Genomic DNA, 25,124 nt, shown 5'->3' on the forward strand with positions numbered 1-25,124 from the left:
TTCGCCGATCTAGAGCCAAGACGTAGGGCTGCACGCTCTGGCTTTGAAATGGAAATTAAACTTCAATAAAGACTTTTGTACATAACATCAGCCTGGCGTTGGTCCTCTGTGAGCTGGGACCTAGAGGCAGCTCTGACAATATGTATATTGGCAAAGTATATATATATATATATATATATATATATGTTTTGGGTTTTTTTGCCTATATATATCGGCAAACGCAAAAAAACCCACAACATCCCCTCACCCCTCCAAAAAAGATAAAATATTCGAGGAATATATATATATATAAATATATATATATATATATATACACACACACACACACATATATACACACACACACACACACACAGATAGATATTCGACGGCGGGAAAAAGACTAAACGGCCAGCAGTATATATACATATACATATATTCGACGGCTGGGAAGAGACTAAACGGCCAGCCGGGAAAGGCGTCTCCCCCTCCGAGTCTCCGCCTCGACGCGGCCCTTGTCTGTCTCGGAGCCGGCCCCTGCGCATGGCGCTCCGCCCCTTCTCCTCCTCCTCCTCCTCCTCCGTCTCCCTTGGTTTCCGTTGCGAAGGAAGCGGCGTCGCCGGTTGCTAAGATGGCGGCTGGGCGGCGGCGCCCTGGAGCCGGGCGAGGGGCTTCGGCGGGCGCTTCTGAGGCGGCGGGGAGGGCTCGCTGGAGCCCCCCCGCTGGGCGCTGACGGGGATCCCGCGAGCGAGACGAAGGGCGGAGAGCGAGAGACGGAGAGAGAAGCCAGAGAGCCGCTGGGTGCGAAGATGGCGGCGGCGGAGGGCGGCTGAAGGTTCGGGGGCGCGTGGATGGAGCCTGGCGGAGGCGCCAACGGCAACGTGATCGGCGGCAACGGCAGCTTCTACTACTACTCCAGCTACGGGCGGGCGCCGGCGGCAGCGGGCGGGAGCCAGGCCGCCTCGGCGTGGGAGGCCGAAGGCGCCGCCGAGCCCGCTGCCCCCGGCGCGAGGAGGGGCGTCTCGGAAAGCGCCCTGCCGCGGGGCCTCGGCCGCCGGGCCCTGAGCGCCTTGGGCCCCTCCACGTATCCTCCTCTCAGGGAGGGAGAGGGCGGGAAAGAAGCGCTTGTTGAGGGAACAGGTGTGGCGCTCAGGGAGGATAAAAGTTGGCGAGCCGGCCCCCTAAATAGTTCTTACTTTCACAATAATTCATTTTGGTGCAGTTGCTTCTTAGGGGTCTTCTCAATAGGCTCGCTGAAACTTCACTGAAATGTCATAATAATAATAACAACAACAACAACAAAACAACAACAATAATAGCCATCTCCAGGGACAGGGTGGTATATAAAGGCAATAAATAATAAAATTAAAAAACAAGTTGGTTTATTATTATAATTATTATAACAAAAACAGAAGTTGTTTTTGTTATCATCATCATCATTGGTGCTTTTTCCCTGAAAAATGGTACTCAACACCATGAAGTTGTTACAGTAAGTACCACACTTTTTAACAACAACAAGAAGAGATGCCAGTACTGTGTACCCTTGAGCACGGGGGGGGGGGGGGGTTACTGAAATGAAAAACAAAAAAAGCACCTTCAAGAAATTAAATGTGGGCTGGGTGTCTAGGGTTTTCGCTACAGTTTCTTTAATGCCATGATCAGAAATCTAAAGATTCTCCTTGAAAGAGACTTATCAAAAGAGCGTCACGAGTTGCTAAAGGATCAAAGACTGTTTCGTAATCGAGCACGAAAACATTTTCTAGAAACAAATAAAAGGAGGAGGTATGTAAATGGAAGGCATGCTTGATATTTTAGTTGTGGTGGTAAATAATTGTTTGTGGGATGGAATGGTTCAAGTTATTTTGAAAGGGCAGTTGGTACAGCCCCTCAAGAAACCCTTTTGCGACAGCTACCTGCTTGGAGCAAGGTTCTTGAGAGGGTCATGGCAGATGGGCTTCAGGTGTATTTGGGGAGACATACTATTTAGACCCATTTCAATCTGGCTTCAGGTCCATTTGGGGCATTAGTTGGTTCTTTTCATTGATCAGCTGTATCAGAAGATATACAGAGGGAGCATAGTCTTGTTAGTCCTACTCAATCAGCAGATTTTGATAGTTGGACCACAGTTTCCTCCTTCATTGGCTCTGGTGGGCTGGCATAAGAGGCACTGTGAAATTCTTGATTCTTCTTCTGGCTGAAAGACTGCTTCTAGGTAGAGACAAAGGGGAGACTTCAGCTTAGCCTGATGGCAATTAGGTTGTGTGAGCCTGCAGGGATCTGTTTTTCCCCCATCTTGTTTAACATATACATAATGCTGCTGAGTGAGTTCATCAGGCGATAGGGAGCATACATAAGTATGCTAAGATACTCACCTTGTGTCTCTTCCTACCATCTAAATCTGGAGAGGTTCTGCTGGTGTTAAATCAATGACTGGAGGCAGTAATGGGCTTGATAAGGGCCCATAAACTGAAAGTGAATCATAACAAGTCAGAGGTCAGTATTTACACCATTTAAACTGTCGGCAGACGAACGTCAGCTCCCTTGGCCAGTAAAGCAAGATGAGTGCCGCAACCCCAGAGTCATTCGCGACTGGGCTTAACTGTCAGGGATCCTTTACCTTTACCTTTAATGTCCAGTAATTGAATAGATGGCCTATTCTGGCTGGGGTTACATTTGCTCTGAGGAAACAGGTGCACATTCTGGAGTTGCTGTAAAATTAATCTCTGTCACTGGAAGCCCAAGTGGCTTGAAGCTCTGATACCAGCTATGGTCATTCCTGGACAGGGATAGTGTAGCTACAGTGATCACGCTCTGATAACCTCAGGTTGGATCGCTGTACGGTGCTCTTTATCAGGCTGCCCTTGAAAAAGGTCTGGAACTGCAGCAGATACAGGATGCTACGGTAAGAGCACTGACAGATTTGCCAGCAGAGCACCCAGTTCCAAAGAGTCTGCATTGCCTACCTGTGTGCTATTAAGTCAATTTCAAGTGTTTAATGTTGACTTGAATAGCGTAGGAAGGATCCAGTTACCACAGTGCCTCCCTCTGTATCCCCCTACCCAGGCCTTATGATCAGCTGAAGAAGCCCTGCTGCTTGTTTCATTGCTGTGTGTGATTCATGCCTCTGTGACTTAAGAAAAGGCCTATTTGATGGTGGCTCCCTGGCTGTGGAATGCTCTTTCACTTAAAATTTGACTGGTGCCTACATTGATTGAATTTTGTTGACAAGTAAAAACTACCTCTTTAGCCAGGCTTTTAATGATGTAGGATATGTTAGGCCACAGATACCTGGAGGAAAAAGTAGTAGTTGTAACATTTATGGATTTTATATCATTTGAATGTTTTATTGCAGTTTGTTTTATTTGCTCCTTGCTTTATAATTGCAATACCTTGCCCTGGGATCATTTGGTTTGATAGAGTAGAATAAAAATGAAGCAAATAAATAAAATACGGTAATGTTCAAATGATACTCTTTAAACTTAGAATTTATAAAATGCTGCAGATTAACTGAGGTCCTAATCTAATTATGAGTTTCCAGTGTGGCCATGAAAATCTAAGAAGTAGGAAACCATGGCTTAAAGTTTAAATTAAATATAAATTTCTTTCAGGATAGGCAGTGTGGCTAGAATAAAGGTGATCACGCCTAACACTTAAAGTGGTGGCCTTTTGAGATAAGTGCTAAACTAAATCATACCTGGAAGATTGAGTATCTTGTTTACTTCTTGTTACACTCCTGCTTTGCCCTGCTGCAGTCAAGAAATGTTCAGAGTTCATTAGTTTGCACAATGTGAAATAGTATACATTCATGTAACAATAGATTCCTTGAGTCAGTGTCTGTGTTATGAACTGCTGCTAGTATTACTTTGACATGATACTCTTCTTGGTACTAGAGGCACTTGGTACAGATTTCAACAAGCAGGAACTTGCGATAAATCACAGATTTAGAGATTTAGTTAAAGAATAGGGGCAATACAGTGGACTTACTTTTATTAATTAAAATAGTTATATCCTACCTTTCCTCAAGGGAGCTAAAGGTGGCTAACAGCAATAAATTAAAATGATAAACAAATGAGAACAATAACACCCCCAAAAACAGTAATGAATCCCACCCTGGGACCACTTGATTTAATGAAAAAAGTTGTAGCTTATCCTCAACACAGACCCTATGTCCAAACAGTCACCAAGAAGCTGAAGAATAGGGAAGCACATTCTACCTGATGGGAGGTTGATGGGAAACTCGTCTCTACTTTGTTGGGATTATTTCTACACAGAATAATTTATAGTTTTCAGGTATTATATTCTTTCACTGTTAGAAATCAAGCTTCTGTGCCAAACAAAGAAGTAAATCTCCCCTGGATTCACAAAGTCCCGAAGGAACAGAATATACACTTTAAAGTATATATGTTATCCCTTGCTTGATGTGCCAAGAAATTGAATAAATCTTTCTAAGAGTACTTTTTATTATAACAGTAAATCTTTATACGTTTTGAATGCTTTTCACTCATTAATAGTGATTTGAGCAAAATGGTGCGAGCCACTTACCATGGTAATTATTTTTATTGAAAGCTGTAGTTGTTTTTACACAGAGCACTTGAAGAAAAATGGAAAGACGTTGAAGAAAAAGAACAAAAATTCAGAGAACAAATTTTGCTGCAGAGGAAACTGAAACATCAGGAAGCAACTGAAAGGTTCCAGCGTGGTCATATTCCACTTTCACAACGGAAGAAAGTAGAAGGTTTGCATATTGCAAATGCAGCTATATCTATAATGCTTGCATTATAATGCGTGTTAGAAATAGTTTTCATTCCAGATTAGTATCTGTCAAAAAAAACACACCAAATATTGAGCTTTCAGGACAAGGGGAAAGGTGGCAGAAAGAAGTGCTCTGACCATTTTTAGCTCTGGCCACAGCCTCTGCTTTCTGGTGGGGTTTTCCCATAGATCATTGGATGCAAAACAGCTGGCAATCCCTGATCTAGTAACATGGTTGTGAGCACAGAAATAGGTTTCCAAAGGCAGATCTACACTACTGACAGTGTAAAAGGCTGCTGTGCTTTGGGAGCACTGCATCTGTCATGCAAGTTTGGATCTGTAGCCTAAGATTAGCTGTGTCAAAACTGACAATTTTGATTGAGCATTAGTTTTGGGAGGGTGCAGTGCCTCTTCAATGTTAACTGCAGCAAAGAGCAGTAATTTTAGGGGTGAAGAGACTGCAATGTGGAAGACTTTGAATCTTGTGATAATATAACCACTGGCACATGTATTACATAATGCTGACTTTGATTCTATGATTCAGCCTGCAATCGATTTCATTTCAGTTTTTCTGCATTTTTGTATGTGATTCTTTGCCTTGGAAACCTGGGTGTCCTTAGGTAGGGGTGTGTGTAGAATGATGCTGAGCCTTTACTGTTAGTGACCAGGATTGCAAACTGTTTAAACTCGTTAATTTCAAATTGCTTTATGTATCATTGAAGTTGGTTCCATACTTGAACAAACTAAATACTTCATTACTGGGCAGTCCTATGAGATGTAATACAGTAATTTTGTATATTTCAGGGGGGTTTTAGTATTTAAATACAGGATCCCTATTTCAAACTTGTTTTTGATGACACAGCATAACAGTTGTGAACGATTCACAAAAACACGTTTGGTTCGGCTCCAGTCTTTATAATTCTCATGAATTATAAAGTACTCTCTCAGGGGCATCTAACAGTTGTAAGCACAAAATAAAAAAATTCCTTCCAGTAGCACCTTAAAGACCAACTGAGTTAGTTCTAGGTATGAGCTTTCGTGTGCATGCACACTTGTGCATGCACACGAAAGCTCATACCTAGAACTAACTCAGTTGGTCTTTAAGGTGCTACTGGAAGGAATTTTTTTATTTTGTTTTGACCATGGCAGACCAACACGGCTACCTATCTGTAGTTGTAAGCACAGACAGTCTGATGTCTCAGTCAACTTTCCAAAGTTGAAACTATGTAATACGGTATTTCACTTAAATATTCTTCTCCACTCAGGAAGTCATGAGTGCATCACCTCCGATTCTCAGTGGATGTTTCCTATCCACTAATCAAATGAAAGACAAAAAAACAGCATTGGTAACTTTTGATGGTTAACGAATTAATTTCATTGTGTGTGCCTGTTTCATCATAATTAATTATTGAATTAAAGGAAGCCACCCATGAATAATATTATTGATATAAATATCAATCAATACCAGGCCATAGCTCTGTGGCAGAATGTCTACTTTGAGTGCAGAAATGAACTGGGAGCCAGAGATTTTCTCCTTTACATGGCCTGTTGGGTGCAGAAATTATTTAACTGCTGCATTTTATTTATATTACTTTTCAAAACAAGGATGTACTTTCATATATATATATTCTGCTTTTTTATTTCATTACTAATATTTTTATGAATTGTTAAGCCACCTTTAATGTCATTTATGGCAGAAAGATAGCAAGCAATCTAGACAATAATAATTTTGACCAGACATTTCTTATAGTCACTGCCCTCCTCTCCTACCTTTATCAGGGCTTTCTATTTCCACCTACCAAAAAACATCTACTGGCACAATCTACCAGGAAGTTTTTTTATATGGACCCCATTAAAATGAACTGGACTGAAATAAATAGCACAAGAAGGTTATCGTGGATTGTGCTCTTTTTTTGTCCCGTATATTGAATACTCCTTGTTGCAATCACATGTGCTTAATTTAGGGTCCAGTTGTAAATTTAGCCTTAGTTGTAAATACACTATCATTGTCGGATGCCTCAAAAATTCAAAAAAACAGTTTAGGAATTGCAGTAATTGTTGGTGCATTTAAATAAGTCAGAGTGTGCAGAGTTTGCAAAGCCATGCTGTATGGGAACAACAAGGCAGAAGAAGGAAGTTAAGGACTGTAGTAGTAGAGGGCTGGTGTGGGCACAGTTTTAGAATTGTAGGAGCTTTCTAGGGGTGGGGAACTATTCCTGAGTTTTGTGTTTAAAAGCTTGGCATTTTATTCAATATTTCTAAATGCTGTCATTCTTTTTAATTCCTAGTGCAGAGAAAACCAGAACCTAAATTAGATGAGGCTTTTAAGAAAATTCAAGTAACAGGATTACATTTGTCACCATCCAAAGTCATTGGAAGGTAGATATTTTATTTGTTTAATTCAATCATAAAATTGCTGCAGTACTTGTGGGCGGAAGCTAAATGCAAGATCATATAAAATATTCCCTAGTGAACAGTGTTGGGTGAGGGGAGGTCATGGGAAATTTTCCTTCCATTAACTTCTGTAAATTAACATATTAGAATCCAGGCCCAATTTTGGGTGAGCCTTCCTTCATTCAACAACTGCCACATCAAATCCCATGTTGTCCAAGGTCCCCACAACTCTCCTAAGAAGCTTTTCAGAGGTGCAGATAGCTGCAGGAAGGGGCAGAAAACTTGCTTTCTATGAAGAGGACACATGTTTCCCCCAGAAATATGCATTTAGCAAAGCAAAGTAAGAACTTAATCGAGTATATAAAATGCAGCTAAATGCAACACCAGCAGAATCACTTTATTCCTAGTTTGGGGCAAATTTTTACTGAAATATGTTTTTCACAAGTACCTTCTATAGTACCTTGTAGCTACTAAATTAATTTTTGTGTGCAGAATGTTTCACTTTAGATGTAATTTTTTGCTGTGAAACTTTTCGTGAAAGTGATAAAAATGTAGCTGGAAGTGACTATAATGTTTCTTCTCTGCAAGAGCTGCTGACACAACTTCCTCAGCTACTAGAAATGATCCCTTTTCCTGGAAACAGAGCTCAGTGAAATCTGGCTGTGATAGGATAATGCAGGAAAACAGTGGTTCAAACCCGGACAATTCCCAGCTTCTCTTCCAACAAAATCTGAATGAAATGCAGCAGCAACTACAAGAACAACATTTCAGCAACCTTCAGGTATGATGTCCTGGCAGTTATTTACATCCTCTTAAAGGTGCAATTCATAAACCATTAAGTAGGAGTACCTAATGTACCAACTTTTTAGACCCATTGCACCTGCTTCAGTGCCAATTTAAGGATCTAGAAGCCCAGGACTTCTATCACCTTGAAAGGTAAAACAGCCTGATAACCCCACACACAAGTAGAACTTCACATGAAAGTACATTAAGGTGTTAACAGAGTCTTCCTTATCCTAGGCATGCCACCCCTGTGAAGGTGCACATCACTGCTGAGCCAGGTGTGTTGCAGTATCCTCAGTTGAAGTTGCTGTTGCAGTTGCTCTATCAGTCAAAGAGCATCAAAATCCATTCACTGCTTATGTTTAGGTTTCTTTCAAGCAACTGTATTCAGTTTGGTCTGCTGCTTGAATTGCAAAGCAATACTATAAACAACTTAATTTTCTTTTGCATCGTTAAATTGCCACTAGGGGCCGCTGGAGGTTTTCTGGCAAAGCAGATACAATTTTCCAACTGTTGAAGATAATTAGCAGAAAGGGGAGTTGCTTATACAGTCAAACCTCAATTGTCGAATGTAATCCATTCAGAAAGCCCGTTTGGCTTCCGAAATGTCCGATGACCAAGGCGCGGCTTCCAGTTGGTTGCAGGAGCTTCCTGCACTCGATTGGAAGCCACGTTGGATGTTCGACTTCCAAAAAACGTTTGAAAACTGGAGCATTTACTTCTGGGTTTTTGGCATTTGGGAGCCGAAACATTCCAAAACACAGAGGCGCTTGGGAGCCGAGGTTTGACTGTAAATATGTAAGAGTTTAAACATGCAGACAAACAAATGCTACAGAGTAACCACTGACATTGTTTCACTGTGGTGCTTTGCTTTGAAACTCACTTTTAATAAGCAAGGGTGAGTGGAAAGCAATAGCTGAATAGGCTGCTGTAGTCAGTCAAAATCATTGCAATCGACTGTACACCATATCTGTATACATTGTGGTCATTTGAACTCTCACTTTGCGGTTTTACAAGTCTGGTAGGATTACAAAGATTCCTAAAATCCCCCCTTTTAGGGCATATAAAAAGGTCACTATGCCAGTATGAATATTGTTTCCTATTAATATATCCCTTTAAAATCAAACAAAATTTCAGTTCTAAACCTAATTCACTTCTAAACCAGAATATTGCTGTAATATAGTCACCACAGGGTTTGTATGTACTTTTTTGTGATTTTTTAAGTTATAACGCCTGTTTTCAAATAAAATTCAAGGCCCTGCAATAAAAATTACTGGGCTGATATCCAGTAATATTTTTTATCCCAAAGAAACAAGCTTCACTGGTTCTTAATTATAAGCAAGGAAGAGATAAGGTAAACTATTTTTATAAGACTTAAGCTGAAAACAATGAAGCAAAATCATCATTAGTTTGGATGCTATTGTGGTTTCCAACTATCTGATTAAAAAAATAACACATTTCTGTACCTCCCTTCATTTCTCAAAGTGGTTCACAACAAATTTTAAAATACCTTTAAAATACCTTAAATCAACAAATGTAGCAGCATACAGAACCAGGGCAAATACAACAAGATGGTATTAATGCCTAGCAAAAGCCTGGAAAAACAAGTGAGTTTTTAACAAGCACACATTAGCACTGGCGCTTAACTTATTTTATTCCTGCCAGGTTGTGTATCCCAGGGGCTTTCATAGGTAATTTCTGTCTAAACTTGCAGCACCAGACATTTGAAAAAACATTCAGCTAAATAGACTGAAATTAGAGCTAGAAAAATCTCAGGCATGTGGCTGCCTATAAATTCGATATACAACTGAAATGAGTTCATCCCTGTGCAGAAGTGGCACCCAAAATGTGCGGTGTATGAGAACTTGCAATATTTTTCTAGCACTGAAAATCAGTGACCAAATAGAAGCTCCAATTAAGAATACTGGCTATTTGTGACATTTTTAGCACACTTCATCCTGTATTCAGAATTATATTCTTACTTGCAGAGATGACTTGAAAAAAGATCTTTGAAATTTATCCTTGAAAAATTCTACAGTTTTCTATCAAATTATTCCCAACTTTTTCCTTTTTGATTTGGTAGAGTGTCCACAAGGACATATTGATGTTTATTTGAAATGCAAACCTAAAAATCTTACTACTTTTCGCACACAAAAACATAAGGACCTCCCTGATTTCCCTAATTTTCTCTTAAACTTTACCAAGAAGATGTGTCTTAGTGATATTTATAAGCTGTTTGCTTTTCTGTTTTAGGATTTTCATCAAGAAGTGAATGAAATAGCCCATACAGAAAGTGTTTGCAGTGTGGACAGTCTTGAGGCTGCAGAACCAAATGAAGGTTGTACAACACCCAGTGAAACATCTTCTTTATCTGCACAGTTGGACTCCTCAGTCCACAATTCAGAGGAATTACAGACTAGAAATAAAAGTTTCTCTGATGAAACTGACATGACTTTTTCTAAAAATCAGCATGTAAATAATTGGCTTACAAATTTAAATACCTCAAATTTCCAGACAACCTCCCCCTTTCGTGATATTTTAATAAAACACAACATCATACCTTCTGACAAGGACACATGCAGTCCTGATCAGAAATCATTTGTTCAAAGTAGGTCTGAACAAAGAGAGACTGCAAGAGATGCTTCTGATGAGAATCTAACCTTTGCACAAAATGAAAGAGAAGAGAAACGTTTTCTGTCAAAACGTCCGTCTTCAGGCACAGAGGGTCCTGTGGCTACTGACAGCCCGGTACACGAAATAAACAAAGCTTGGGCTGTCCCTGATCCTTCAGTTGTTTCACTACAAGAGAGAAATTCTCAGCTTCCCCAGAACAGACCCTCATCAGCACACGTCTCCTGTCAACAAACAGCAACCCCTGCGGTCTTTCCTACTGCCCCTTACAATAACAGCTTCTCAGTTAATTGCATGGAGAAGGGAAATGATCATTCAGCAAGATGTACTGAAGATATAGACTGTGTGGCAAATGCTAAACATGAAAAGGTTGTAGCATCTTTGTTTGAAGAGATGTGTAAAGGCTGTATAAATCAACAGAACGCTAATGGAGATAATGAAATGACTAAAAATAGTTTATCTATGTCTCATGAAGATTCCACTGCTAATTTATCTGATCTTGACCAACAAGGGAACAACTCCAATGAAGAAAAAGTAGTGAAATTTCCAAAAAGCATATTGAAAAAAGAATCTAAGTATGAACTTAGCAATTTCAAGGCAGTGGTTGTCAACAGGGGGGTCAGATTTGGGACTCAGCCTGTGATTCCTAGAGACAGTGTTGAATTGGCAAAAATGAAAGGGAAAGATGCAGAGCAAAAGAACTGTAAAAAACTTAGGTGGTTTGATGAAATTAACAGAGCAGTGAGTGATGAAAAGCATTCAGAACAAAATATCATTGAAATACCTCATGCACAGCCCAGATCACCTGGTTCTCAAATTAGAGCTGCCACTTCTAGAACTAATGTTAGAAGCATTCCCGCTTGCACTCTCAATTCTGTTTTCCCAGAATATCTCCAGGAGAATTCTCCGGCATCTGCAAAAATTGCTACTGTTAAAGACTCAGATAATGGGATGCAGAATGCTTTTGTATCTAAAGGATATCATGTTGCTAGACAAGCATGGATGGCGCCAAGAGGTGAAGAAATACCCCTAATATATAATTGTGAACTAAAAAATCCCAAAAGCAATCCATGTAAAAGTAGAACAAAATTGATCAAAAGACCAAAATCTGCCAAAGCCACATCAACTTTCACAACTAAAAACCGAAAGGGCACCATTATCCGACCACAATCTGCTAGCGAAGCCACAAAGGTTATGAAAACTCAGGGCAAAATCATGGCACCTCACCCACCAAGTAAGCCCATACCAGGCAAAAAAATGGATGAAAATCCAGCAGACTGTGTGTCTCAGTCAGGAAATCTTTGGAAAGCTCACACAGATACTGAAAACAGTCATTTTTTACCTGAAGGTCAAGATTTATGTTCGGATACTACAGATTCTCCATCTTCAGGTACTGCTTGCAATTCGCAGGTGGCCACTATGCGACCTTCGTATAGCATATTTACCTATGAGCTGTTGAGGAAGAAAAAGGCTACTGGTCAAGCAGTTGCCCGGTGCAACAGCTTTCCAAAAGGAAACTCTGTGTACTCAGAAAATGGATTATGTCGAGATCGCACACCAACCGATGAAGAAATCACAGTTTTGTGGCAAGGGGTGCATCGTGCACTGGCTCAAAAGGATGGTGCTGCTGGTAAGATTTATGTGTTTTCACTGAATTAGAAGGATTTATAAGATTGTATATTTGATAAAATCAGAACTAATAACAGAGGGACTTTGAAAGAAGTTTAATTTCAGGCATATTGTGCCAATCTCACATTATCACCAGAAATAACAAAAGGGCAGGAGTGTACTGAAAGAGAAAGACCAGACTGGACATACTTCCTTTCAAAACCAAGGCAAAAATTATTTCTAACAAGTGGTATTCTGCCCATTACTGGTTTTATTCAGTCCCTGACCATGACATTTACAAATAGGTGTGACTAGCTCAGCCCTGATGAATGTGGATAAAACCACAGTGGATAAAACCACGGTGCCTTTTCTGACTGGAGAATAAAAGCTCCTTTAGAATTTTTAGTAGAGCTGAATCAAGCCATCCCTGATGCGTTTTCATGTATAAACAAGCCCAGCTCTGGGTTTGGAGGAGCCATGAGCAGGCTGCCCTCACCCAACCCAGCACCTCCCACTGTTTGGGCTCCCTGATGTTAACAATACTGCAGCCACCTCCTCCTCCCTCACAAGCAGGCTTATTTGGCAGTGGGCCTAGAGCCAAGTAGATTATCTCTGCTCGACACCTGGTGGCTGCCATATTTATCTCCCACAGTGTTGCTGACCTTGACTTGCCAAATGGAATGAAGTAGCTAGCCATTTCCTCCTAGTACTTTTTAGCGCCAACATCACCAGATTAGCCCACTTGCAAGGGGAAGGAGAGGCTGACAACTACAGGAGTTCTCAGTGGCAGCAGGTACTAGAGGCAGTCCAGGCAGGATCAGTGGCGGAGCTTCATGCTCCGGCACCGGGGGGGGGGGGCAGAGAGCAGGCGGGGCAGGGCTGCCTCGCGTCCTGGGCATGGTGCGCCGCCTGCAGGGGTGGGGCACCCAGCATGGGCAGGGGGGGCAGTTGCAATGTCACCCCACCGGGATCGCGCTGCCAGGGCTGTGCGCTCCCCCCGCACCCCTCTTCCTCCGCCAGTGGGCAGGATATCAGCCCTGGAAATGCAAGCAGATTTCCCAGTATGTTGTAAATCTCAGCTCATCTGTAATACCAAGGTTGGATTACTGTAATGAACTCTTTGTGGGGATGTTGAGGATGGTCCCGAGGCTACAGCTAGCACGCAACATGATGCCTAGGTTGCTTATGGGAGCAAACTGCCACCAGCATATAACACATTGCCTGTGGGATTTGCACAGGCTACCAATCTGCTACAGAGCCCAGTTCAAGGTTTTGGTATGAACATACAGTGGTACCTTGGTTTGCAGCCGTTTTGGATGGCAACCATTTTGGATTACAACCAGGTCAAACCCGGAAGTGTGTGTCCCTTTTTTTGGATTACAACCCCCCCCCCTTTTGGGGGGGGGAGGCCCCATTGGCAAAAGTGCACCTTGGGTTACGACCTGTTTTGGTTTACAACCGGACCTCCGGAACAGATTATTGTTGTAAACCAAGGTACCACTGTATAAGACCCTATGCAGTTTAGGACTAGGTTACTTGAGGGACTGCCTTACTCACTACATACCTAGCAGGCCACTGCATTTTGCAGGAGGATCTCTCCTTGAAGTTCCTAAAATATCAGAATCCCACTACACAATAATTTGAAGCAGGTGTAGCTGTCACTGTTAAGTGAAAAGCATCCCTATTGAGATACAACAGGTGCCCACTATCTGGAGTTTACAGAAACAACTGAATATGCTTTTGCTTCACTTTGCCTTTCCAGCGGGGGGCGGGGGGAACATGTCTCTGCCTTGTGTGTTGTATTGTATTGTATTGTATTGTATTGTATTGTATTGTATTGTATTGTATTTAAATTTATTTTTACTTGTTTCACTTGTTTTGTTTTATGGTTGCAAATTGCCTGTAAATTTATCTGAAAGGTGATTTATTAATTCAACAACAATAATATTAGTAGCTGTTATCTGATATAACAGTTTGCTACTAATGAAATGAAAGTTCATTTTTGTTAATGACTGAGTGCTTTGGCTGTCATCTAACAGAGTCCTGGACAGTGTGCTTAAACCTGTGGTACTTCAGTAATGAAGAGAGATTGGATGCGCCTTGAGTAAATGTTTAACTTACACATTCATACATTGATTTGGTCTAATCATCTGCTGGTAAATCAGGTCTTGCTGCAACTTCACCTCACCTGCCTTAAAGCAGTTGGGTGAAATAATACAGTTGGCTGTAAAACATACACACATTCCTGACTAATTTCTGAACTGCTGAGTTAGCCTGACAATGTAATTTTTAAATCTTCTTGTATGTTTTTCTTTTCTTTCAGGAGATTCACAACATGGTGTTACACTCTGTAATAATTCAAATAATGGTGACTTGCAACACACTAGACCTAATGTGACTCACATCACAATTGATGGTGGCAATCTGATGGGCAGTATTAAATCAGGTGTCAGAGTGAATCCAATATTTGCTTCTCCACCAAGCAGTAAGGTTCTTCCTTTATCAAATTTTGTTGGGGGGGGGGGAGAGAGAAAACGAGAATATATATAGGCCAAATTTAATGAATCATGAATAATAAAGCTTATACAGTAATATATGTATAGTTAAGGAATATTTTTAGTCAATGAGCCATGTATGAAGTTTGGATTGAGTCTGTACCCTAGTTTCAATTCTGTATTTTCCGCGCTGGCAACTTTGAGAGTAAATACAGTCATACCTCATGTTACGTCCACTTCATGTTACGTTCTTTCAGGTTACATCCCGCGGGGACTTGGAAGTACTGGAAAGGGTTACTTCCGGGTTTTGCCGCATGCGCAGAAGCACAAAATGATGTCATGCGCAGATGCGGCGAATCGCAACCCACACGTGCGCAGACGCACCGCTGCCTGTTGCATTCTTTTCATGTTGCGAACGGGCCTCCAGAACGGATCCCGTTCACAACCAGAGGTACCACTGTAATGTAGAAGGGTACCTGGGATAGGCATGTATGGTTGTGGAACTTTCCTAAGTTCTGAGAATTCATATTGATAAATTAGAGTATGCTGATATATTCTGAAGTGGTTTCTTCTATAGCTCACATGCTAATCGAGGGCTCTATTCATGAAAATTCTTTTGCGCTTGTCTTTTCTGAACATTCCTTTATACTATCAGCACTAGTATAATTTTTAGTATTTTTCCACAAGAGGAAAATTAATTTGAGAATAAACTAAATTAACAAATATATCCTTAACTTTTCACTCCATTGATTTGAATTCGCACCCATCAATAAACTAAAGCTCTATTTAATTAATCTTCCAATTAAAGTTTGCAGCTGTAGTTATAAGCTACCCCAATTGTTGACCCATAGCTCAGTGGTAGAGCACATTCTTGCCTGCAAAAGATTCCAGGTTCAGTCCCCATCATCTCCTGCTAAAGGAATCTCAGATAGTTGAACTAGGAAAGCCCTCTGCTGGAGACCGAAGGCCCAAACTACCATATTTTTCGCACCATAGGGCGCACCGGACCATAGGGCGCACCCAGTTTTTAGGGGGGGGAAATCAAGAAAAAAAATATTTCCCCCCCCCCATTCCCAAACAGCAACGTACAGGCTGCACACAACCTCTCCCTGCCGGAGGGGTTGCGCACAGCTATGGAAGAAGACAAGGCAGCGGATGGATCCCGCTCGCTGTTTTGGCTTCCCCTTTAGCCCCGTGCAGCCTCTCCTTGCCGGGAGACGCTACGCAGGGCTAAAGAATTCATAGCCCCGTGCAGCCTCTCCTTGCGGAGGGGTTGCGCGCAGCTATGGAAGAAGGCAAGGCAGTGAGCGGGATGGATCCCGCTCGCTGTTTTGGCTTCCCCTTTAGCCCCGTGAAGCCTCTCCCTCCCGGGAGAGGCTGCGTGGGGCTAAAGAATCCATAGCCCCGTGTAGCCTCTCCTTGCCGGAGGGGTTGTGCGCAGCTATGGAAGAAGGCAAGGCAGCGAGCGGGATGGATCCCGCTCGCTGTTTTGGCTTCCCCTTTAGCCCTGTGCTGCCTCTCCTTGCCGGGAGACGCTGCGCAGGGCTAAAGAAGCCATAGCCCCGTGTAGCCTCTCTTTGCGGAGGGGTTGTGCGCACCTATGGAAGAAGGCAAGGCAGTGAGCGGGATGGATCCCGCTCGCTGTTTTGGCTTCCCCTTTAGCCCCGTGAAGCCTCTCCTTCCCGGGAGAGGCTGCGTGGGGCTAAAGAATCCATAGCCCTGTGCAGCCTCTCCTTGCCGGGAGACGCTACGCAGGGCTAAAGAATTCATAGCCCCGTGCAGCCTCTCTTTGCGGAGGGGTTGCGCGCGGCTATGGCACAAGCCTGCATTCGCTCCATAGGACGCACACACATTTCCCCTCAATTTTTGGAGGGGAAAAACTGTGTCCCATAGAGCGAAAAATACGGTAGATGTGATGGTGGGAGATTGGATTGTCGTTTTGTAAAGAGTAGATTGAAGTGGTTTGGAATAGAGCCATGGTACAGGAGGAAGTTTTTGTTGTTTTCTGATCCACATCTCTCTCAAACAACACACACCCAGAATTGTACATTTGCTCCATGAGGGAAAGCATATATGTACCATACAAGCAGGTTTGCCATCTATCTTGCTCAACATTACTGATATAATCCAAAAGTAAACTCAAGTTAACCATCTGTATTTCTTTTTTCTGCATATGTATTTATTTGTTACTATGTTTTCCCTATATGTGTTCAAAGTGGCTTATAAACAAAAGATAACATTGAAACTATAATTATAATTTAAGTATAAAACAATATAACAAGGTGTGTGTTTTGTGGTGCTTTTTTATCCTTTTCAGCTACTTTTGCCATGACAAGACGAAAACAAAGTATTGAAAATAATGAAAATAAACGCAAGGCTCTTTTAGAACAGAGGAGACAAAAGGCAGCCTCTGCAGTATGGAAGCCCACTAGTGTTGTACAGGTATATCTGATAAATTTCTGACTGAAAAATACCAAAAATTGCTGTCCTAGGGAAATGGATTCTGTATCGTGCAGTTAAAAAATTAAAGGAAATTAAAGAAAATTAAAATGTTACTTCCAGTAGAAAATAGATTCTACAGTTATCTCTAGACCTCTTGCTTCCACTTCTCTGATAAGGCAGAATGTAGAGAGAGGGTATTCTGTACATTATAAAGGAAACTCTCTGGTGGAGTCATTTCACAGATAACTGTTCAGGTTTACTATATCCTGAACATACTTGCATATGTAACCTGTTCACAAGTTATCATAGGACACTATGTGGGAATCGCAATCTATTAAATTTTTCTACTGTAGTTCAGTATCACCACTATCATAGGTTAATGTCCTCCATAATACAGCAGCATATGTTATAGATCTCTCTCTCTCTCTCTCTCTCTCTCTCTCTCTCTCTCTCTCTCTGTGTGTGTGTGTGTGTGTTTTAAGGCTTTTTCATTATTTGATTTTCATTTCAGAGTAACGTTAGCACTTCTGGACCATGAAATGCCAGGATTTATTTTTTCAAGCAGTTTGATAATAAAATTCTTTTTTTATAGAATACGGCACAAGCTGTGAAGCGAGCACCGCCTCATTGTGCAAATGATATAGTGCAAGCCATGGGTGGCATCAATAATTCTGATGAAGGTAATACATCATGTTTCAATCTGACTGTTGCTATGAATTATTATTTTAAGATTTCTATTATAAACCTATTCATTGCTAAGTATCGTGTCCTTCCCAGTTAAGGAATATCTTTGAATTTTGCATATAAACTCCCATTTGTAGAGTGCTTGTAACAACAAGGTGTTGTACATAAGTCAAAGAAAAAGACCCAGTCTTAACACACAAGAGGGTTCCGGGTAGTGAGAAATGGTAAAAGGTTTAAGAACAGTTGAAGAAAACCACAGAAAAAAGGCAATTTTTTAAAAGATCGGGTATCTGTCACGTGTCCATTTCTCATAGAAACATTATAGGAAAGTGATGATAGTCTTATGTCATTTGCTTTCTGAATCAAAAGTGGGGGAAATATTTGGATGCACAGAAAAGGCGTATAAAAAAAGGTAAAGGACCCCTGACAGTTAAGTCCAGTCGCGAACGACTCTGGGGTTGTGAGTCTCATCTCGCTTTACTGGCCGAGGGAGCCAACATTTGTCCGCAGATAGTTTTTCCGGGTCATGTGGCCAGCATGACTAAGCTGCTTCTGGCGAGACCAGAGCAGCGTACGGAAATGCCGTTTACCTTCCCGCTGGAGCAGTACCTATTTATCTACTTGCACTTGGACATGCTTTCGAACTGCTAGGTTGGCAGCAGCTGGGACCGAGCAACGGGAGCTCACCCCATCACGGGGATTCGAACCGCTGACCTTCCAATCAGCAAGCCCAAGAGGCTCAGACCACAGGGCGTCCTCAAAAACAATTCTAATGTTGCTCGGATAGGGTCATGATGTTCTGTGGGAACAAATATAAATAAAATTATTTGTGAAAGATGCACAAATACATGATGTTAGCAATGGTGAAAGGCTGTAAAAGGTGGATATTAAAACAAATTGACCCCAGGAGCAAATCCAGTTTTTTGTTTGTTTTCTTTCTAACCTTTTCTACAATACACATTTCTGTTATTAGTTTCAGACAGTACTACACAGTTTATGCTGGCAGAAAACTTAGCAAACACATCAGCTACAGAAAGTGACATCTTGATTGATTTGGACACAGTTCAACCATACAAACAGACTACAGTGCTAAACAGACCTGCACGGCAAGGAATGAGTGCATTGTCATTTGAAGAGCACAAAGTTCTTCAGTCACTCGACCGCATTAATCAAAAGCTACTTAGTAAGTAGTCAGCAGATCATGCTATGAAATTCACCAGGGTAGTCAACTCGTATCAATGCAACTCTCTGCCTTTCTTCTTGGTAGTAGGTTCCACTGAGATCAGTGGGTCTTCCAGTAAGTGCACATAGGTTTGCAGTTTAAATGTAAATAAGTAATACTGCCAGAATAACCATTTCAGCTTCCAGCTGTGTTGTCTCCCAGTTTTCTAACAAATATACCATGCAGTGGCATAATAATTATTTAGTTACAAGGTTATGTGATAGTGGAACTGCTGTTCCTAGATGCTTTATTTAGCTTACAGTACAGAAGATGGGAATGTGACAAGCTACCTTTCATTTCCCTAGTCAAATAGTTGCCCCCATTTGCAGCCATATGGTATGTATGCAAGAATTGTATGGCAAGGCCAGTTTTTGCACATAAGCACTTTAACGCAGATTGGAGCCTCTGTGAAGATGGTAGATATAGGGGAGTTCTCTAGGCATAAGGACTCCCATACAACTATAATTGGGGTATTTGTTTGGTCAAGCAAAAGTCCATTCTTTTCAAAGACAGAGAACATCCAAAGTCGCTTCAAACCTTACAAATTATCCAATAACAGGTATGACCTCAACAATTTTCTATCCTTCCTGCCTCTCTCTCATGCTTTAGAACCAGAATGTTTTGCTACTCACACTCTATTTCAAGCTCTGTTTTGGTTTATGACAGATGTGAGATTAGGCAGGGAATATTGATGGAAGGAGGAGTTAAGAAGTTCAGAATCCTTTTTCACTTGCTTTTGAACCCACCCCTATCACAAGACAAGCTACCTCATTCCACAGGGTAGCCCATCAAATGATGGCCGCCAGACTTAATTTTGCCTACCAAGTGGAATTGCCTACCAAGGGGTGCCTACCAAGTGGAATTGGTGGCAGGGTGCCCCTGGCTGCAGTGTTACCTTGTTCATGGATCCCAAAGTACTACATGCCTGCAAACTGAATAGCCAGAAAAAGCTGAGCTGAACGCTTGAGAACCTAAAAGAGCTTTGTACTAGAAGAGTACATATCTCGTTTCCCACGGTGTTCATTCAAGTGCCTTTTGGAACCCCCTAAACAGGGGTTATTGTTCTGCAGCAACTGGCAATTAATGCCCCACCACTTCTGAGCATAGTTTCATATACCGCCATGAATTGTAGACATTTATAGACCTTCTCTCTACAAATATGAAATAAAAAAAGAAATAAAATTAATGCTTCTGCAGCCGTGCAAAGGGAACAAAAACTGTAGGTAGCATAGAGTCTGTATTATTTACAACCTGAAGGAAGAATAAATTATTGTACACCTTGTTTTTCCCCACCATAAACTTGAAATTTCTTATTTTATACCATTTTAGATGTCCATGAGACCATGAAAAAAATCCCATCCTCCACAAATGTTTTACAGTCTCTTTCCCCTTTGGTAAGCATACCCATTTGCTCTTCCATTGTAAAATGCATATGAACAATATGTTGTTTGTTTATGATAAAGGTGCAGCAGAGATAATCATCCACTTGTACTCTTTCAAAGACATATGGTTGCCTGCTGTCTGAACCAAAATGCTGAACTACATGGATCTTAATCTGATCCAGCAAGATGTGTTCGTCTAATATCCTGTAATAACTGTGTGCTAATGCATGTAACAGTGTCCTGGATGCATTTTTTAAAAAAGAAAAAGAAAAGAAACAAAGCTGTTTCAGGATGGTATGTGAGAATTTAAGGCAGAGAATAAACAGGAGAGATTACTTAATACTTTTCCCATCTGCCATTTCCCCATTCCAATTTCCCCCCAGCTTAGTGGCTCGTCTGCAAAGGAGGCAACTAGAGATCCATCTTAGACTTGCAGTATGTGAACAGACCCAAACCTGGTCTCTGTACCTCGAGACTGAGTCCCTGTAAATCTGGGCAGAGTCCAGCCTGCTGCTGGTCTCAACATGCATAAAGGCATCAACCCAACTGCCTATTTCTTTAGCTATTAATGAAACCCCAGATAGTGATGCTTGTCTCAGCCAGCATTCAACATCCTCCAGTAGCACTTCAGCACCTCTATCCTAGAACTATTTGCAACCCCTCTAAATGTAAAGTACTCCATGCCAAGGTTCATTTTGAACAGGGTGGAGGAATTCGATCCAGCCCACTTGCCCTAGATGAAAGGCTTCCTTTAATTAAGCCTTTCCTCTTGTCCCTCTCCATTCAAGACTCTTGAGAAGGATAAGTGGGGAAGAAGCCTCGGTCATCCTCATAGCCTCTCAACGGAATGGACTCCCCTTCATTGGAGGTTTTCAATCAGAGATTGGATGGCCATCTGACATGGATGCGTCTCCACCCCCATTATTCAGCCCAGACACTGAGGTCCAGCTCTGAGGGCCTTCTGGTGGTTCCCTCATTGCAAGAAGTGAAGCTACAGGGAACCAGCAGAGGGCCTTCTCAGTAGTGGCGCCCGCCCTGTGGAACGCCCTCCCATCGGATATCAAGGAAATAAATAACTATCTGACTTTTAGAAGACATCTGAAGGCAGTCCTGTTTAGGGAAGTTTTTAATGTTTGAAGTTTTATTCTGTTTTTAGTGCTCTGTTGGGAGCTTCCCTGAGTGGCTGGGGAAACCCAGCCAGATGGGTGGGGTATAAAAAATAAAATAATTATTGTTATTGTTATTACTAGTAGTAGTAGTAGTAGTAGTTAAGATTCCTGCATTACAGGAGATTGGACAAGATGACCCTCAGGATCCCTTCCAACTCTCCAGTTCTATGATTCAGTGACCCAGAAGATAGGTCGGCCACTTGTCAAATCTCAAAGACCCACTAAGAGCCTAGTCCCTCAACCTACCAGACATTTTGTCTCTAGGTCTGTTGCACCCAGATTCTGTTTGGCTACACTAACTCACTTAGTGACTGAATAACTGGCTGTACTCAAACAAGGTGCCTGCTACAGTATTTTCATCCAGGAAACCTTAATGTTGCTTCAAGCAACTTGGGCTTGAAACCCAGTTCCCTGTATCACTGGGTCTTGGCTCTGGCATCCAGCATCTCAAAAAAAGAACATACACTGCTCGGAACCTATCCTTATCTCCATCAGTTCTGGAGTGGAGCCACCATCCTTAGCCTCTTCAACTGCAGGCTGCAGTTATGAAGACCATGAAGATCACTGCGAAGGATAAATAACAGTCTTAGTGGTTCTTCTTTCAGTGGCTATAAAAGGGTGAGGCGGTGAGTGCCTTGAGAACTCTACATAGTTATTCCAGAACAGAGAACCTGTGCCTCATCAGTCAGCTAAGGTGGAGATAAAGATAGGTTCTCAGGAGCTATCAATGCTTTTTTATATGGTTAGAGTCACTACACAGAGATCTAACCTTTGTTCAGAAAGCGAACTCAGTCTCCTATCCATCACAGCAAGGTGGTCTATTATTGTTGGCTGATTAATATCCTACAGCCTTTTAAATATGTCTGTAGGAAGAGGGGGTTGTTTTGTTGTTTTGTTTTGTTTTGTTTTGTTTTGTTTTGTTTTGTTTTGATTTAATTATTTACTTGTGTTTTATTTTGTATTCTGTGAAGTGCCCTGATATCTTTTGATGAATGATGGTATATAATAATAATGTATTGTCAGAATACTTTAAGCTGCTTGTGTTGTGTTTTTTCTTGGTCTTCCAGGTCGCATCTCCCTCATACATGGACATCATCCCTACCATGCAGAGATACAAGAGCACATCAGGTGACCCTCGAAACCTAACGCAGAGAAGATACTGATTTGGTCTAACAGAGGCTATTGAACTGGGATCTATTTTAATATATTCTCAGCTGCTATCTTTGTAACATAATTATTTGCAACATGCCTTAAATGCTATTAAAACAACTCAAACAAAATAAAAGATGTAACGCAAGTATTGATTGCTTGTTACCTAGTTTACCTTTAGGGCAAAATATATTTTTTTTATATGCACTTTATTGTAAAATATATTGTATTTTTTTAAAAGAATGGAATACCTCACTTTTAAATGAGTGCTGTTGTTTATAAATTTACTGTACATTTTTAATTAAAAAGAAAAGAAATTATTTTGCTATTAAAAATTATGTATAAGTTCATCTCCCAACTTTATTGCTTTCATTAACTGCTAATAAATTTCTACTACATTTGTAAAAGGTATGTTGTAGAAAATGATAATCAATTATCTGCAGAGCTAACCAGGTTAATAGTTTCATAATGGTTCTACTCCTAGATTCAGAAAACAATACTTTAAAGTCATAACAAAGTAGCTCAAGCGGCTACTTACTGCATCTCTCTACTCGGTGTCCTAAAAGAAAAATGATATGGCTCACTGAATAACTTGAAGATAACTGAAAAACGGTGAAGGGTTTTGGAACAGGACTTGTTTCATCTTTTATCCAGTTGCTGTACAAAACCACTGAGAGTTAACTCCCATAAGTTTTACTGCCGAAATTTACCCTACATTTTCAATCACTTCTTAAAACTTGTTTTTATTTCGACATTCCATTTTTTACATGTAGGTATATTCCTGAATAGGGACGCGGGTGGCGCTGTGGGTAAAACCTCAGTGCCTAGGACTTGCCGATCGTATGGTCGGCGGTTCGTATCCCCGCGGCGGGGTGAGCTCCCGTCTTTCGGTCCCAGCTCCTGCCCACCTAGCAGTTCGAAAGCACCCCTAAGTGCAAGTAGATAAATAGGTACCACTTTATAGCAGGAAGGTAAACAGCGTTTCCGTGTGCTGCGCTGGTGCTGGCTCACCAGAGCAGCTTTGTCACGCTGGCCATGTGACCCGGAAGTGTCTGCGGACAGCGCTGGCTCCCGGGCTCTTAAGTGAGATGGGCGCACAACCCTAGAGTCGGACACGACTGGCCCGTACGGGCAGGGGTACCTTTACCTTTATATTCCTGAATGAAACAAACATACAGTGGTGCCCCACAAGACGAATGCCTCGCAAGACGAAAAACTCGCTAGACGAAAGGGTTTTCCGTTTTTCGAGTTGCTTCGCAAGACGAATTTCCCTATGGGCTTGCTTCGCAAGATGAAAACGTCTTGTGAGTTTTTCCCCTTTTTTTCCTTTTTCTAAGCTGCTAATAGCGCTAAGCCGCTAATAGCCGTGCTTCGCAAGACGAAGAGACTCGCGGAACGAATTAATTTCGTCTTGCGAGGCACCACTGTATATTGTAGAGTCAGAATGGATGTACCAGTGTGTGTGAGGTTTTGTCCCAATACAGGAAAGGATTGCAATTGGAAATCCAGGACTCTGCATGACAAAGTAAGAAGCCCTGACGGCTTAAGGGTTTTCATGAAAGTACTGGCATTTTTGTGGCAATTGAAGACTATAGAGAGACTGATGGTAATCTTCAAAGATACAAGTGTTTCCTAAGAGGGAATGTGGATTGGTTGTCCTGGTCTTCTGTAAACAATGTGAGAAATAATCAGAACAAATGGAACCACACCCATTTGTGTGTGTTTAAACTTTAGACTAAGTAAATCCCATTTTATATGGCCCTGAGAGGCTCCCAAAATGACTTACAAATTGGGAGGATATTTCTAGCTTACCAAGAGAGATTTGAGGAGACCCTGGACAAAGTGCCCTCTTGTGGAGCTCCTAATCTATTGGTGAGCCTTGGCAGCAGTGTCGTGTAACAATGCTTCAAACACCACCTGACAGCTGCCATCTCAGTTTTCTACAATGCTGCAGGCTGATGATACATTGGGGAAAATTAAAATGGTAACTGGACCCTGCCGCTCAGAGCACTAGACCAGGAAAACAAATTCAAGGATACCATAGGTCAGGCAACCCCCTGCAGCTGCCCAAGAATGTCTGGTGCTGTTGCCAACCATGTGTCCGAGCAAAATAAGGAGGCAGATAGACAGCAAGTATGACATTATAGTTTACAACATAATGTAAGATCAAACATACGTTCCAAATACACACAACATAGTTCTGTACAATTGTCTCCTATTAGGAAAAACAGGTATCTTTGCAGATGATCGATTACTATCCTTTCTCCACTCTGCAACTCAAAAGAGCGAGAAACCACAGCTCCCTTCCAAAACACATCCTCTAGATCTAACATACAGAATAAACGTTTCCCCTTTTCTCATGAAAAAATCTCATTTTTGTATTTTTTTGCCATATAAGTCAATTTGCCAGAACTCGCAAGTCTTTACCACACTT

General features: G+C 41.6%; 1 protein-coding gene across 2 annotated transcripts; it reads left to right on the forward strand.

Moving 5' to 3' along the window:
• The first annotated feature begins 528 nt into the window (after positions 1–528).
• CEP126 (centrosomal protein 126) lies at positions 529–22,838 on the forward strand. Of its 2 annotated transcripts, XM_081859354.1 has the most exons (12): positions 535–1,063; positions 1,642–1,761; positions 4,566–4,714; positions 7,020–7,110; positions 7,714–7,906; positions 10,162–12,169; positions 14,471–14,632; positions 16,960–17,084; positions 17,677–17,764; positions 18,742–18,951; positions 20,320–20,384; positions 22,609–22,838. In XM_081859354.1, exons 1-12 carry the CDS (start codon positions 831–833, stop codon positions 22,702–22,704), a joined length of 3,540 nt encoding a protein of 1,179 aa, XP_081715480.1. In that variant the 5' UTR covers positions 535–830; the 3' UTR covers positions 22,705–22,838. The 2 variants fall into 2 exon arrangements, with proteins under 2 accessions (XP_081715481.1, XP_081715480.1); XM_081859355.1 differs by lacking the exon at positions 18,742–18,951 and having other exon boundaries at positions 529–1,063.
• The last annotated feature ends 2,286 nt before the right edge of the window (positions 22,839–25,124 follow it).

This window comes from Podarcis erhardii (genome assembly GCF_964252035.2).
Source record: "Podarcis erhardii genome assembly, chromosome: 4".
Lineage (NCBI taxonomy): Eukaryota > Metazoa > Chordata > Lepidosauria > Squamata > Lacertidae > Podarcis > Podarcis erhardii.